Source organism: Lentinus tigrinus, assembly GCF_003813185.1.
Source record: "Lentinus tigrinus ALCF2SS1-7 unplaced genomic scaffold L226scaffold_2, whole genome shotgun sequence".
Lineage (NCBI taxonomy): Eukaryota > Fungi > Basidiomycota > Agaricomycetes > Polyporales > Polyporaceae > Lentinus > Lentinus tigrinus.
Genome location: NW_027137911.1, coordinates 893,898 through 907,849, shown reverse-complemented (window position 1 = coordinate 907,849; position 13,952 = coordinate 893,898). Strand labels below are relative to the sequence as shown.

General features: G+C 54.6%; 5 protein-coding genes across 5 annotated transcripts in view; 2 read left to right on the top strand and 3 right to left on the bottom strand.

Moving 5' to 3' along the window:
• The first annotated feature begins 366 nt into the window (after window positions 1-366).
• L226DRAFT_498850 (glycoside hydrolase) lies at window positions 367-2,197 on the top strand. The gene is made up of 3 exons (XM_067677690.1): window positions 367-717; window positions 774-1,350; window positions 1,413-2,197. The coding sequence occupies exons 1-3, from the start codon at window positions 616-618 to the stop codon at window positions 2,081-2,083; spliced, it is 1,350 nt and encodes a 449-aa protein (XP_067541544.1). The 5' UTR covers window positions 367-615; the 3' UTR covers window positions 2,084-2,197.
• Window positions 2,198-2,389: 192 nt separating this feature from the next.
• Window positions 2,390-3,282, bottom strand: L226DRAFT_608287 (thiol methyltransferase 1; the record flags this gene model as incomplete). The annotated part of the gene is made up of 5 exons (XM_067685907.1): window positions 3,185-3,282; window positions 3,004-3,124; window positions 2,855-2,943; window positions 2,707-2,802; window positions 2,390-2,651 (listed from the first exon to the last, which is right to left on the bottom strand). Exons 1-5 carry the CDS (start codon window positions 3,274-3,276, stop codon window positions 2,390-2,392), a joined length of 660 nt encoding a protein of 219 aa, XP_067541543.1. The 5' UTR covers window positions 3,277-3,282.
• Window positions 3,283-4,383: 1,101 nt separating this feature from the next.
• Window positions 4,384-6,967, bottom strand: L226DRAFT_549702 (uncharacterized protein). The gene is made up of 8 exons (XM_067682702.1): window positions 6,783-6,967; window positions 6,064-6,732; window positions 5,943-6,005; window positions 5,598-5,885; window positions 5,474-5,542; window positions 5,135-5,424; window positions 4,879-5,084; window positions 4,384-4,825 (listed from the first exon to the last, which is right to left on the bottom strand). The coding sequence occupies exons 1-8, from the start codon at window positions 6,919-6,921 to the stop codon at window positions 4,516-4,518; spliced, it is 2,034 nt and encodes a 677-aa protein (XP_067541542.1). The 5' UTR covers window positions 6,922-6,967; the 3' UTR covers window positions 4,384-4,515.
• Window positions 6,968-7,099: 132 nt separating this feature from the next.
• On the bottom strand, window positions 7,100-11,083 carry L226DRAFT_529418 (DUF221-domain-containing protein). Its single transcript, XM_067679600.1, has 14 exons — window positions 10,886-11,083; window positions 10,703-10,834; window positions 10,537-10,649; window positions 10,395-10,481; window positions 9,619-10,347; window positions 9,218-9,557; window positions 9,096-9,156; window positions 8,869-9,041; window positions 8,726-8,815; window positions 8,493-8,666; window positions 8,133-8,439; window positions 8,008-8,083; window positions 7,919-7,959; window positions 7,100-7,868 (listed from the first exon to the last, which is right to left on the bottom strand). The coding sequence occupies exons 1-14, from the start codon at window positions 10,995-10,997 to the stop codon at window positions 7,268-7,270; spliced, it is 3,036 nt and encodes a 1,011-aa protein (XP_067541541.1). The 5' UTR covers window positions 10,998-11,083; the 3' UTR covers window positions 7,100-7,267.
• A 354-nt stretch (window positions 11,084-11,437) lies between these two features.
• Window positions 11,438-13,952, top strand: part of L226DRAFT_452746 (uncharacterized protein) — a gene marked incomplete at both ends in the record, with an annotated part of 5,036 nt that continues 2,521 nt past the window's right edge. Inside the window, 5 exons of the mRNA XM_067675086.1 lie at window positions 11,438-11,786; window positions 11,846-11,959; window positions 12,019-12,109; window positions 12,158-12,216; window positions 12,271-12,533. Of these exons, the coding sequence (XP_067541540.1) occupies window positions 11,438-11,786; window positions 11,846-11,959; window positions 12,019-12,109; window positions 12,158-12,216; window positions 12,271-12,533 (876 nt within the window). The remainder of the gene's footprint in view (window positions 11,787-11,845; window positions 11,960-12,018; window positions 12,110-12,157; window positions 12,217-12,270; window positions 12,534-13,952) is intronic.

The window sequence follows — 13,952 nt, the reverse complement described above, 5'->3', positions numbered from 1 at the left end:
GTCCAGAGGGTGCCTTTGGTAGATTGAGCCTTTAGTTGGTCCATTCGCGGCGTTGCCAAGCTTTCGCAAAGATCCTAGCGGGGCTACGCTATCACTTAGAAGGCATGAAAGCCGCAAGTGATAAAGTTGACAAGCCCGTCTTGTATGAATGCATCGACAATGAGATCTTTTGTTGGTTTACCGACCATGGAACAAATGAAGCAGATGTGAAACGTGTCGATGATCCAAGGCAGGATAATGTCGGGCGGCAAGTGGCGGCAAGCTACCGGCATTGTCGGCCCGACCACATGCGTCTTCACGACCAGGTTCACATGACAACCTCTGCCATGTATTTGCTTCTTCGTCCACGCGGATCGCAACACTTCTGCAAGGTATCATGCTGGTACACGAATCACGCGCAGGGTCATGCTGGGGTCAATCGCGATATTCGGCAGTGCACCAGCCTGAAATCATGCCCCGACTTCAGCTTACGGACCTGAACTGCCAAGGAGGAATCAAACTGCGTCGCCGACCGGAGGTTCTTTCAATGACGCAAGGTATTGGGCGACTTGTTGCTCTTCAATGGGTAATATATAATACTCGGGGCTCGATGTGAACCTCCTCAGCAAAAGCATCATGCGTCTCTGGGGGTTTTCAGCACTCGCCGCTCTTAGTGCCTTAGCATGTCTTGTTGGCCGAGCCAATGCAGACCTCAAGGGAGTGTTTGCTCACTACATGGTTCGTTATGTGCAGAGGGTTCGCTCATCTGTCGATTGCTAACCGCATATCCACAGGTTGGTAGCATGGGCAGCTCCGACGAGGCTGTCAAGGATGTGCAGGATGCGAAGGCCATGGGTCTTGATGCGTTTGCACTCAACGTGCAGGACGTGTCTTCAGGATGGTCCACGTCGGCGATCCAGATGCTCTTCGATGCCGCCGCGACGAACGACTTCAAGCTCTTCTTCTCCTTCGACATGGCGGTGTTGGATCAGCCCTCCACATTTCTTCCCCTCTTCCGACAGTACCAGAGCAATCCGGCATACTACTACCACGACAACCGCCCGTTCGTAAGCACCTTTGATGGTGGTGCGAAGTCGTTCGGCGCCAGCAGCCCCAACGCGGGATGGCAGTCGCAGTTCAAGGACGCTCTCGCCTCCTCAGGCATCAACCCCTTCTTTGTCCCTGATTTTGACGACTATGGTGGTGCTACGTACGATGACGCCTTCTTTAGCAACTACCCCGTTGTGGACGGTGTCTTCAGTTGGGAGGCGGCGTGGCCTCAGGAGAGCGAGGGCATCGCGAACGTCAGCTCCGCGAAGGATCAGGTCGCAATCCAGGCTTCCCACGCCACGGGCAAGGTTTACATGATGCGTGCGTATGCTTTGTAGCTACCTGATTGCTCATCATACTGACGGACATTGTCTACCATCTAGCGTTGTCGTCACTCCAGTTCAAACACATCGACGGCGGACAGAACTGGTACCGTCGCGGTGAGCTGAACCTCCCGCAGCGCATCGGCCAGGTCCTCGAAGTGCAGCCAGACTTCGTCGAGATCATCACCTGGAACGACTCGGGCGAATCCCACTACATCGGCAACTGCTGGCCCGAGGCGATCGCTGGCGCACCCGCCATACAGGCGTACTCCAATGGCTTCGATCACACCGCCTGGCAGGCCGTCCTTGCCCCCTTCATCAACGCATACAAGAACGGCGCGAAGAGCATCAGCGCTGTCACCCCTTTCGGCGAGTTCGCAGGCGCATTCTGGTACCGCACCCTCCTCGCGAGCGCGTCATGCTCCGGGGATAGTCTGGGCAGGCCGGACGGGGCGGAGAACGCACAGGATCTGATCAACATCGCTGTCCTCCTACCCGCAAACACGTCCGGGGTGACGATGAACGTGTACAGCGGCGGCAACCTCGTCGCGACGCTGCCCACGACCGCTGGTCTGAACATCGCGGCTGTGGATATCAAGACCGGTTCGCAGAAGGTCGACCTCGTCGACTCGGCGGGAAGCATCATGGGCTCAGGAAGTAGCACAGTGGATGTGGCTGCGGATACGAGTGGGGTCTGCAACTTTAACTACCAGGTTATCCACATCGCCTGAGAGCTAGTGATCACCCCAACGTTTGTATCTAGTATCACTATTTATCCACATTGCAACCGTGACGCATTCGACGCAACGCGACCTCGTTCTCGACGTCGCAAATGACATAGAGGGATGTGGTACAGGCCAAACCTACAACGAGTCATGAGCATCGTGCTCGAGGGAGTGGCTTACTGGTACTCGTTACAGGGCTAGGCATCATATATGTCTTTAGTACAACGGATATTCCCAAATGACAATTGTGCCTGATGTTGAACCAGGACACCGTCCAAAATCACGCTAATGACGTCCGCTCTAGCAGTTGGCTTACTTCCTGCGCCGCACAACGATCCGTTCCTTTCCAACATGGCTCTCCAAGCTGATCTTCGGCACCTCATCAATGAGCTTCTCCCAGCAGTCGCCGAGAACCTCGTCGTAGTGCTCGGGCTGCACCCAGAACGGAGGACCGGTCTCGTGGTATGGGAAGAGGGGGAACTCCAGCGTGATGAGGAAGCCGCCTGGCTTGACAATCTCGCACATCTTCTGGCCCCACTCGGGGCGGCGAGAAGGCAGGATGGCCACGAAGAAACTGGGGCCCGCGCTGGTCAGTGGGTTGCACCCAACGGCCAGGATGACATACTCACGTGTAGTCATACACGAGGTCGTATTGCTCTTTCAAGGCGAAGAAGTCCGAGACTTCGTATCTGACGGGGGCGTCGACGCCGAGCGACTTCGTGTACCTGCGCCTGTATCAGCACTTCGGATAGCAGACATGCAGAATGCAAAGCTCACTCTTCAGCCGCCTGGACAGCGGTCTCGGACACATCGCTGCCGATGGTCTCTATTCCGAGGCCCTGGGCGATGCAGATCGCGTCGTAGCCCTACAACGGAGATACGAAGTTCAAGCTGACTGGAGTTGACGAATTTCAACCGTTACCAACCTTGCCGCAGCCGGGAACGAGGGCACGGCCGGTGGTGGGAAGAGGGACTCGCTTGGACTCGATGAGGTCCTTGAGGGGCGGTTGGAGCGTCCCAGCATCCCAGGGCGTAACGTCCTTCTGCCTACATTCAAAGTGGATGAGTGGTGAGGTCGAACGTGAGTGAACGTCAGGGAGTATATACCAAGCCTCGTCCCAACCGTCTTGCTCGCGGTCCTGGATGATCTTGCGGATCTTGCCAATCTTGACGGGGTCCCAGATGTCGGTGATACTCATAGTGAGGTGGATAGAAGGGATAGGGATGAGTAGATGTTGAGAAGGGGTGGGGATGCGGCGGAGAGGGACGAGCCTGAGGGCTCAACAACCTGGTCTAAACATCTTATACCCCGCTGCAATAAAGTTCATCCTCAATTCGCAGGGCCATTCGTAGCCTGAGGAGCCCCGGTCATGGTCGATAAACCCTTGCCGAGCTAGCAAACCGATTACCGGTCACTGGCTACCGGACTATCTTGAGCGCAGTGGAAATTGCATTGTCTTCGCGCATGGGGACGTCTCATAACCATGCATGAGAGGAAGCGGCACCGGAGGAACGAGGGTCAGGCTATTTCGAGAGTCAAGGTGTGCTAAACATGGCGGTCGACATCACATGGACGTTGACTGCAGGGGTGCTGTTGGCGGAGGTTGTCATCCTTCCGAGCATACTCAGAAAAATTACTCACGTACCGCGGCCTTATCGGTCTTCTCGCGACTAAAAATTGTACCTACCTCTTCGCGCCAAGCTTGACGCAGTGCTGTCGATGCCTTCGACTTCGATGATCGACGCACTCGTATGCCTAATCCGTACTGTATGTCGTCAACTGTAATCTGGACAAGCATTGCGCTCCATTGCACGCGAGGCGGGCGAGACAGTATCAACATGGACCTGACGAGATGACAAACATGACAAGCAGACGGCTCCTCACGCCGCGTTGGTCAATTCAGAGAAGAACTTCTGACGTAGAGAAGAACTTCGACACGAAAATATCGCACTGTTGTGGTATACCATGTCCTTGCGTTGCAGGATATCACCTCCACAGGGGAGTGGTCAATCTATTCACGTTCAGTCGCACGTCGTCTCGTAGAAGAACTTCGACTCACAGAGTTCCCGCTCTATCGCATCAAACTGATCCACTTGTGACCGCAAAGATTGCCTGACTCCGCAAGTAAATTGCCCCTTCTCCGTGCCTCCTGAGTCATCCCCTGCGGATGCTACCCATGAGCAGTCCAAGAAAAGGTGCGATAGTGTAGTGTTGCGAGTTGTTAAGCTACCGATGGTCTCTTCTCGTTCCCAACCGCCGCTGCCTTGGCTTTGCTAGCTTGCTCATGTAGGAACAAATGCTGCCGAGACGGTCATAGCAAACTATGCGGTCTAGATCGGACCGGTTGTCGTGAGCACAATGATACAAAAAGTTAAGTCATGGAGGTCATGAGAATACGATACAAGGTACAAGACCGTGGCTCAAGTAGAGGGGGACCTCATCGCAAGCCGTACCCTCTCGACCTGGTACTGGAGCCAAGGCCGCCATCCGTCGACGCACTGACACGCCGCTCAACATCTGTGATCTTGGTATCGAGCTCGCGCACGGCGCCATCGATCCACTGCAGGCTCTCGAGATGGCTGCTAAGGATCTGGGCGATTTGAGCCATGGGATCTTTGCCGCCGTCCTGTGCCTGGCCATTGGCACCACCTGCAGGGAGCGAGAGCGCATTCACTGCGTCAATCATCTGCATGAGTGATCCTGACAGGTCATCCAGGTGCCCATGCAACTCAGTTGCGAGCATGTAGCTACAATCACGGGGTCAGAGATCGATGAACACAGGTCTACATGAGAAACGTACTTCTTATCGCGTTCCGTGTCCGCTGGACCAGTATCCAACGTCCGGAGGCTGCTACCCTGCCCGCCGAGGATTTCCTCGGCAGACTTCTCGTACACGTCAAGTGTAGCAGCGAGGTCTCTTTGCTGATGTTCTATGTGCTCGAGGGATTGGTCGATGTCGTTCTGTTCCCGCTCGGCAGCGAGCACCGTGGCATATAATCGCGCAAGCTAGCAACACTTGGGAACGTGCGCAATTGTAGAGAAGACAATGTACTCACGTTGTTACCATTCTCGATTAGAGCACGGTCCCAAACGGCGACCTCGCTTGCAAACTTGTCGAACTCCCGCACGTGTGTCTCGAGCTCCGTCGACCATCGGTTGACAATCTCTTCAATGGTCTTGCCTCGTAGCATTGAAGGAGGTGCAACGGTAACAGCGGAGTTGGCGGGTGCAGCTGAGGTGGCGCCAGTTGTACCAGTCGTTGCTGTTCCTGCAGCGGGTCCGGAGGCGGCGTCAGTCTTCTTGTCGTCCTTCGCTCCCCCGAACAGGTTGAATGAAGTAGCAGGGGCTTAGAGTAACCTCAGCAAGTATGGAGACTTAGTAAGTAGTCGGCTCACCAGCTGCGGCGCCGTCCTTCTTCTCGTCCTTCTTCTCTTCTGGCTTGCCACCAAACAAGGATGGTGCGGCTGATGAACATGCATGTGAACAGGTGAGCTATGCGGACATGAGATTGGTACTGACGTGTAGTACCGGTTGTCGAAGTTGCGGCTTTCGAGGCATCCTTGTTGCCACCTAGACTAAATGCTGGAGTAGCGGTTGAACCTGCAGTACCAGCTGCGGGGGTCGTTGACGGTGCCTTTGCGCCGAAGAGGCCGCCGCCACCAAACAGACCTCCCGCAGGAGCCGCAGGAGTAGAACCTGCAGTAGCGGTTCCTGTAGTACCAGTTGTTGTAGGGATGGCTGTCGTTCCTTGAGGATCTGCAGGTTTCGGAGGAAGACCAAAGGGACCACCAGATGGTGCTGCAGGCGCTATGGACATTGTCAAATCGACTTCAACAGGTAGAATCATGCATAGGAGTAACGTACTGGAGGTAGAGGGAGTGCTAGCGGTACCGGTTGTGCTGCCAGCCGCTGGCGTTTGCCCAAACACTGTTACAGATGCCGAAGTTTGTGAAGATATGCTTAACAGACACAACTGCCGACTCACATCCACCGGAAGGCGCTGGTGTGGTCGTGGCTGCACCAGCAGGCTTCGCACCAAACGCAGATCCTCCAAAAAACCCTCCCGTCGTCCCTGTTGTTCCAGTCGTCGACGCATTGTTGGTGTTGGCTCCTCCAAACAAGGAGCCGCCGAGCGTGTTTGATGTAGCAGCGCCGCCAAACAGCGGATTGGTCCCTGCAGCGGGGGCAGCGGGCGTGCTACCAGCTGTCGCAGGTGTGGCGGGTTTGGCTCCACCAAAGAAGCCTCCACTTGCCCCAGATCCAAACATGTTCGACGTGCCTGTGCTCCCTGTTCCTGTTGCCCCAGCCGCTGGCGCGCTGGACCCAAAGAGACCTCCTCCAGTGCTCCCTCCTCCTCCGAACAGTCCTCCAGTAGTACCCGTCGATCCTGTTGCAGGGGTTGTTGACGATGCATTGGAATTCCCGAAGAAGCCACCGCCAGGTGCAGAAGTAGTGGTCGTGTTGCTTGAGCTAAACGGTCCTGTTCTAGCTGCAGGAGTCGTTGTGTTGGTGTTGGTGTTGGTATTGGAATTCCCGAAAAATCCTCCGCCAGTCGCAGGGGTTGAACTCGATTGTCCGAAGATGCTGCTACCGGCCGCGGGTGTGGTGGTAGTCGTGTTACTTGCGCCAAACAGCCCTCCTCCCGCTGGCTTAGCTACGCATGCCTTCAGTATTACGATTAACACAAAATTGGATAGTACGCACCACCGAAGGCCGAGCCACCGAAAAGACTGCCTCCAGTCGTGCCCGATTGTCCTGCGGGGGGCTGACCAAAGAACCCACCGCCGGGTGCAGCATTTCCCGTGCTTGGGTTGTTGTTGCCCTGTTGCCCGAAGAAATTCATAGTGAAAGGGAAGTGAGGTTCAGGAGAAAAGGGTCGGATCCCACTGAGGACAACACCGCGAAGTTCCAACGCGCACACAAGGACGCGCTCTGAGATCACGTGGGGTCCGTCCAGCGCGAAGACGCGCGTGCAGTGCGACTCAGGCCACCCGCTCTCGAGCTCTCAAAACTCTGCAATTGGGATAAGAAAGAAGGTTCATTCTGAAACAGATGTATTCCAGAAATTAAGGGGATAGACTCCGATATGATCAGTGCAGTGAGCGTAAAGTCGTGAAGATGGTAGACAGCATTAGGGAAGGTGTGAACTACATGAATCGTTGATGACAATCCAGCAAACCATGCTCGCCTCACGAGCGGGTATACGTCTTCCTCCTCTCTGGGTGGTGGTAATATGTGCTATAACGCTTGTTCGTCCCAGGAGAGCCATCTCTTGGTTCCTGATCGCCCTCCGCCACCTGCGAGTCCATCAACGTCGAGTTCTGCAACTCGCCATAGTCGTCCGAGTCGCTGTCTTCCTCCCCGAGCCAGTTCTCATCCTCGGGCAGGGCGATCACGCCGGACGCAGCATCGAAGCTAAGCCGTCTGTGAACCTGTGCGCTGTGACCACTCCGTTGGGTCCGTGGTCGAGGGCGAGGGTCCTCTTCCCATGGATTCCGCTCAATCACAGAGCGGTCGGAGGGCTCGGGACGGTCTCCAGTGGGTCCTGGCGTGCCGTTGCCATCTGCACCGTTGTTGGAGGGGCCGCTGGCGGCTGACTCGTCGCTGGGTTGTCTTTGCGGTCTGTCGCGCACTACGCTGTATTTCTTGCGCAGAGTGAGGACCACCGCAGGGCTGCCGTCGTCGCCGGTGTCCCGATGTCTGTTGAGGCTCTGGCCCTTCTTGATGGGCAGCCACGGGAAAGGAAGCACACCGGTTAAGGCAGGGTGACCGTATCGTCGTTTCCCAGTGCTGTACATGCTGATCAGATGGGATTGAATAGGCAGGACTATGATGCTTACTTCAGGACACCGCTATAGAAGTTGGCCATTGGCGGTTGGGACTGATGACAGGGTTCAGACTTGCGCCACGCAACTCAGGAGTAACTCACGTAATCAGTTCGTTCATCCGCCGGTGCGACATACAATGTCTCATCGTTCTGGGCGTAACGGCGGCGGTTCAGGTTGCTGCAAGACGCATCAATACACCTTTCCATGCAGATCTTCTGTGACGTACCTCTGTGACCATGTCACAGGATGGCCAGCACGCAACCGCACGACATCCGCACTTTCCTCGCCACGCTCGACTTCGTGTACGGAGCTCAAGCTCACGTATTTGCTCAGTGGTCGGAACTGCTTGTCGGTGTAGTACCACCAAAGTAGTGTGCCCGCGAGTAAGGGCGCGAGGAGAGTTGCGAGGACAAATGACTTCTTGACGATGAACATGCCGCTCATGAAGATGATGAAGATGATGACGCCCCAGATGAGGCGGACAAAGGTGATCGGCCACGCCTGTCCTTGAGACTCATAAGGCTTGTAGAACACTGAGACAGGGGTGAGGGTGGGAAGTCAAGTCACGAACAGGGAGAAACGATACCGAAAAGGAGCTTGTACTTGTACACCACGTATGCAACGCCGAAGTAGACAGCCCCAAAGACGAGGATGAGAGGCTGGATAACGCTGTAGAGCAGTGTGATGACGAAGACGAGAATGGCTTGTGGATACACGACTCCATAATTGATCATGGGCGGGGCGTTGAGCTCGGCATAGTCTGCAGATCGTGAGCTATGTCATAATATGCAACAGGCACTTCGAAACGAGTCTACTCACCGCGAGGTGTCCGAGTGATGAAAAGGCGGAAGAAGAACCGCGGGATGATGATACCAAGGTTGAGCAATTGTAACGGCATCAGACCGAAGCCTATATACGAACGTGAGCTCCCGCCAAGTTTGCGCAACACAGCAACCCTTTACCTTGCAGGATAACGTATGAAACGAAGAAGTGCCTCGCATTGCCCGCGTTGAGAGCTTGAGCCAGCTTCTCGAGACCTCTTGCTGGGGAACTTGCGAGATCACGGACGAGTTGCCAGTAGGTACTAGCGACGAGGAAGATGAAAACGACATTGATGAGTAGAAACAGGAAGTATCTGGAAGAAATATCCTCAGCAACCAAGAAGGTATGTATGACCATACACACTCACTTCTTCATCACAGAGTACTCGATCCAACTCCTCGCGGGGAATGCCTGGATATAGGTCAAACCTGTTGGGCGACCAGTCGGTCCTTCAGTGACTAAACTCTGACGAGATCACTCTTGACCAACCTTCCAACAAGAATGGCAGGGTTGCGTTCAGCGTGACCATACCCAGTGAGGACAGCGTCTGCATCAGTGCACCGAGATGCTCATTTCGGTCCATCAGGTCTGCAAGCCATGGCATCGTCTTTCTAATCTCTTCGGGACTGAGAAGACTGGCCAGAGCCGTGATCGGAATGAACCAGAAGAACTGAAGCACGACCATAGCACCCATGACGATCCATTCGCGCACAAGAGCGTTCGACGGGGAATGGGAGATATTCTGCCACACTATGTCTCTCGGCTCTGGTGCAAGGTGTGTCAGACATTCCATCGGATGTGGGGCGTGCACAGCTTGTGCGGCGATTTGCTATGTACCAAGAGGTGATGTTATGAGCTCCGGGCGTTCAATGAACGTTGAGGGGACGTACCGCACTAGACATCTTCTCAAAGGTCACGAAGGCGACATGCGTGGGTTTAAAACGCCCAGTCCTCCGTCGCTTCTTAACCAGTTCGTCGGCTTCGCTGAACTTGTCCTCGTAGTACTCAATGGCATCTACTTTCCGCGAGAACCACCCAGGACGGACAGTCGGGCGCTTGCGGTTAGGCAGGACGAGTTGTTCTGGCTGACTTTCTATCGACGCCGCATCGTCTACGTCGACCAGAGGGTACCTGATGGATGTGTCCGGAGCGACCACGCTTGGGTTGCCGAGGTAGTCAACCCAGGCAGACTCAAGCTTGACCAGAGCGTTTGTCCGAACGTCAAGGAGACGTCTCAGAGAACCGACTTCCCTGCAGATGTTAACACTCTCCACACAAAGGTCCATCTGCTCAAAGTACTCGGCTAGAGCGGGTTCAGTCCGGAGGTGCGGCGGGAGGTGGCTAACCATGACCGTGCGTGCTGGGACTGAATGTACGAGCTCCAGGGAGAACAACTGCCGCGAACGAATGAATCTCTTGAAGTTCTTGTAGATGGCACGTAGGGCGGTGATGGTGAAGATGTATGTGAAAATGAGGTGGACGGAGAGATACGAGTTTGCGTCGCTGATGAGATCGAACCAGTTGTCCCAGGACGAACGAGGGATCTGGGGGTCAGACGAGGGAGGAGGCTCAAAGGTGTTGGTCCCGTCTTCGCGGCCATCTCCAATATCGATGTTATTCTGAGACGTTGTTAGGCACACTCACCTATGAACGACCCACTACTCACCTTGAGGTTGATGGGCATGAGTATAGCTGCAGCGAGTAGCGAGCAAGTGGTGAACAACCAGAAAGACATCTTGAGGAAGCTCAACAGCTGGGATATCATTGTCACATTTAGTCGAGCATAGAGAAAAGTGCTTGACACATACCACCGCTGCGTCTAAACCGACAATCTGCAAGACAGTAAACTCCGATGTTCGGATAGTCGGGAGAATCCAGCCAAAGAACGCAAGATGTGCATGGGCTTCGTGGGGGGAGAAGCCTACAGCAACACATGAGGAATATCTTCAGAGCGATATCACACCATGGTCATACCTTTGAGCTTTGTGCGAGGAGCGAAGAGAAGAGGCCATCTTGTACGGCAGTAGGAGAAGACGAGAAAGGAAATGAGCCCGATACTAGCAGACAGGGTAAGTTGTGTCAAGAACCACGGTCCCTCAAACTTTACTGTGTGCCTGTGTCAACACACTGATGGATGGTTAGGATAGTGGCACGTACGGCGAGGTGGCGAGCCGGGAGGAGGGCCAGTGTCTCCATCTCCAGGGTCATTGGGATCATCGGCGAGGACCTGCGCGAGCAGCTGGATGGCGGCGTCAACATAGGGAGCCATGGCGTCCTAAGCAGCGCAGAGAGATTATGTGGTCCTGGAGAGGCGCATCCGTGGTCGTCTGCGAGGAGAGCAGTGGTGGCCGGGAGCGAGCACGGTGCGTCAAGCGCTCGCAGTCGCGATACACGTGAGAGACGCGTCCCCGCAGACGCCCAAGATACAGACGCAGATACACTGCAGTCGCTCGCGCTCGAGTCTCAACGGCCTTGACCTCGGATCTGTCCCCGCTTCCCATGGGATTCGCGTCCGTCCTCGCCTCTGATCGACCTCTGTAATAGAATATGCTGCTTGTCTCTGCTAGCTCATTATGGCCGAACACACGACCCGCGATGAACCAGGCTCAATGAGGATATGGTCGAACGAAGCCGGCTCTACGCCAGAGGCGGACTCAGAATATTGGTGCGTGGCCTCTAGTTGGGGGTCCCGGACATACCTCACAAAGTATGCGCAGCTCAGGCGAGGATGATGCATACGTGACCATCTCTTCTCTATCCAAGATTGCCCCGCAGGACTGGACCATGTATACTCATCCTCGCGGGTCCATGTACTTCCGTCATAAGCGTCTCGGCGTCGTCGTGGATGAGGACATCCGCATCCCGGCAAACTTGGACAAAGTCGCCGTCTTCTGTGCACAACATCGTCAACTGGGCCTTCCGGACCACATGGAAGCTCATACGGCTTATGGGGTGGATGCATCAGTCTGCCTCTACGTGAACCATAGGCAATGTGTGGCTGGGTACATTCCGAACAAGCTACACGGTAGTGCCGTCAAGGATTTTTCCGTCGATGGTTGTGAGTCGAACCTGTCCTCTTGATATTCAGCATGGAGTGATCAACGGCTGGCCCCTCAGTGCTTCGTGCCAGGAGGTTATACTGGAGCTTCGTCATGCAACATCCCTCACACCGTCCCTGTCATCCCCAAGGCTTTGTTGAAGCTATTGATGCCCTACGGTACTATCATCATGGTACTGCATTATTTTCCACCCATGATCAGCGTAGTGACGGAAGTTCACAACGGGGTCAGATCACCTCATAGACGGTTCACGCAGTATCGCACCTTTCTCGAGAGCTGAATGCGAACAACTACTAGACATAATGCAGCGAGAGAAAGGTACGTATGCTTACGCGGTATATGATACCGGGACTCAACGTGATCCAGAAAGTGACCCTACGACGCTCCCTTCAGTCACTTCGCTAGTAGCTTGGGTACTGAAGGATGTTTGTGAGTACCCCATTCGTACCCGTTGATGGATTGGTTGACTCATGAGAAACCTAGACAGCTTCCGCACTGGCCAGCGATATGGACAAGTCACTTGGACTGAGCTGCGAAGTTACAGGAAGTCCCTCTACAATCCGCCGGAGTTTTCCCCGAAGGAATCCCTCGCAACAAGGCTGTTTCTGAGTATACTCATCAACGGCCCCTTCTTTGGCATACCACAGACATACCTCGCGCACATCAAGAAAGCCAGCGAATTTCGGGGACACCTTGCCGGTTTACGGCAGAACTGGGAGTCCATCAGCAAACCGGGGGCCCTCCATGTATGCGTAGATATATCAATATAATCGTCATATTTACCTGCAATTTTATTTTTGTGGTGTGGGAGTATATAGCAGACCAACGGGGTATTGCAGGAATCCAAATTATATTATATGGAGCCGTATTTTACTGTATGATACCGTCCGAGTAGGACGTTAAGCTGTATGAAGCCGTCCGAGAAGGATGAATCAATAAATGCTTTTAAACGAATCGGACGATTGCATATAGCGTGCGGCAAGGCCGATATGGTAGGGTATGGAGGGTAGTATCTATCAATACTATCTGGGTTCGCTTCAGCGCACTGCGCTCAAGGGTCAATTCACACATCGGGCCCAGGCTAGAGGCGATAAAATATTGATGATGTATTCGAGGATGACGTGAATTACAAAGGTGGCTACCGGAGCGAGCACTGCAGAAGAGTTCAAGAAAGCGCAGAGAATCACATTAGTGAGCCAAGCCAGTAAGAAGAGTCGAAGTCCAAAGACGTTCGTGAACAAGCAGCCTGTGCGGAGAATAAACGAGGGACAGCAGTCAACGGAAGACGATGAGGCTGTGAATGCGAAGGTCAGTCAATGCGGAAGGTACATGCAAGAGGACGGACATACTGCTCGCAAGCGGCACACGGCCGGTGATTGATCGCGCATGTAGTAGAGGATACTCGAGACGTCGAGGGGACTCACGATATCATCCGGCTGGTGACGACGATGGTTGAATACATGCGGGTGCGGGAAGAAGGGCCTTTACTCACCGTGAGAGAAGTGGCTGCTGGCGGTACCTATGGTGTCTGGAAAACGTCGCACTGTCAGGCAAGAGTGGAAGATGTTGAAGACAGGAACTGACCTGCTTCGGCGTCCTCCTCTTGCCGGTAATCTGGAAGATGTAGTCTGAGACGGACTTGCTGCGCATGGGGAAAAGACCAAAGGAGCGGGAGATGACGGACTCACCAGGTTGGTAGTTCTCAAGGCCTGGACACGCGCATATAGTCAGACATACGCGTCGAATGTCGAGGCGCGGTGGAGCGGAATATAATACGCGCATATATGCATGTGCCATCCGGAGACGCGGCTCGGAAGACAAAGAACGTACCTTCGACCAGAACAGCCTCAAGATATGGGAACCACATGACCTCACCTTGCCCTTCATTGTTTTCCGGCACATTAGTGCGACGACGGTGTGGATAGTGTCATTGATGCCGGAGAGGTCGACGGAGTAGGAGAGATCGTCGGCGAAGGAAATGTGTATGTGCTGAATATCAGAGATGTTGCCGACAGCGGGGACTGAGGGGGAGGGGGAGGGGGAGGGAAATGAGGAGCGGAGGGCGGGGAAAGAAGAAGGCACAACATGATGGTGGTGGTTGGGGACAAAGAAACGTTGGGGTAACTGCTGACAGCTCTGCGAGGAAAAGGCAGAGCTGTCAAAGG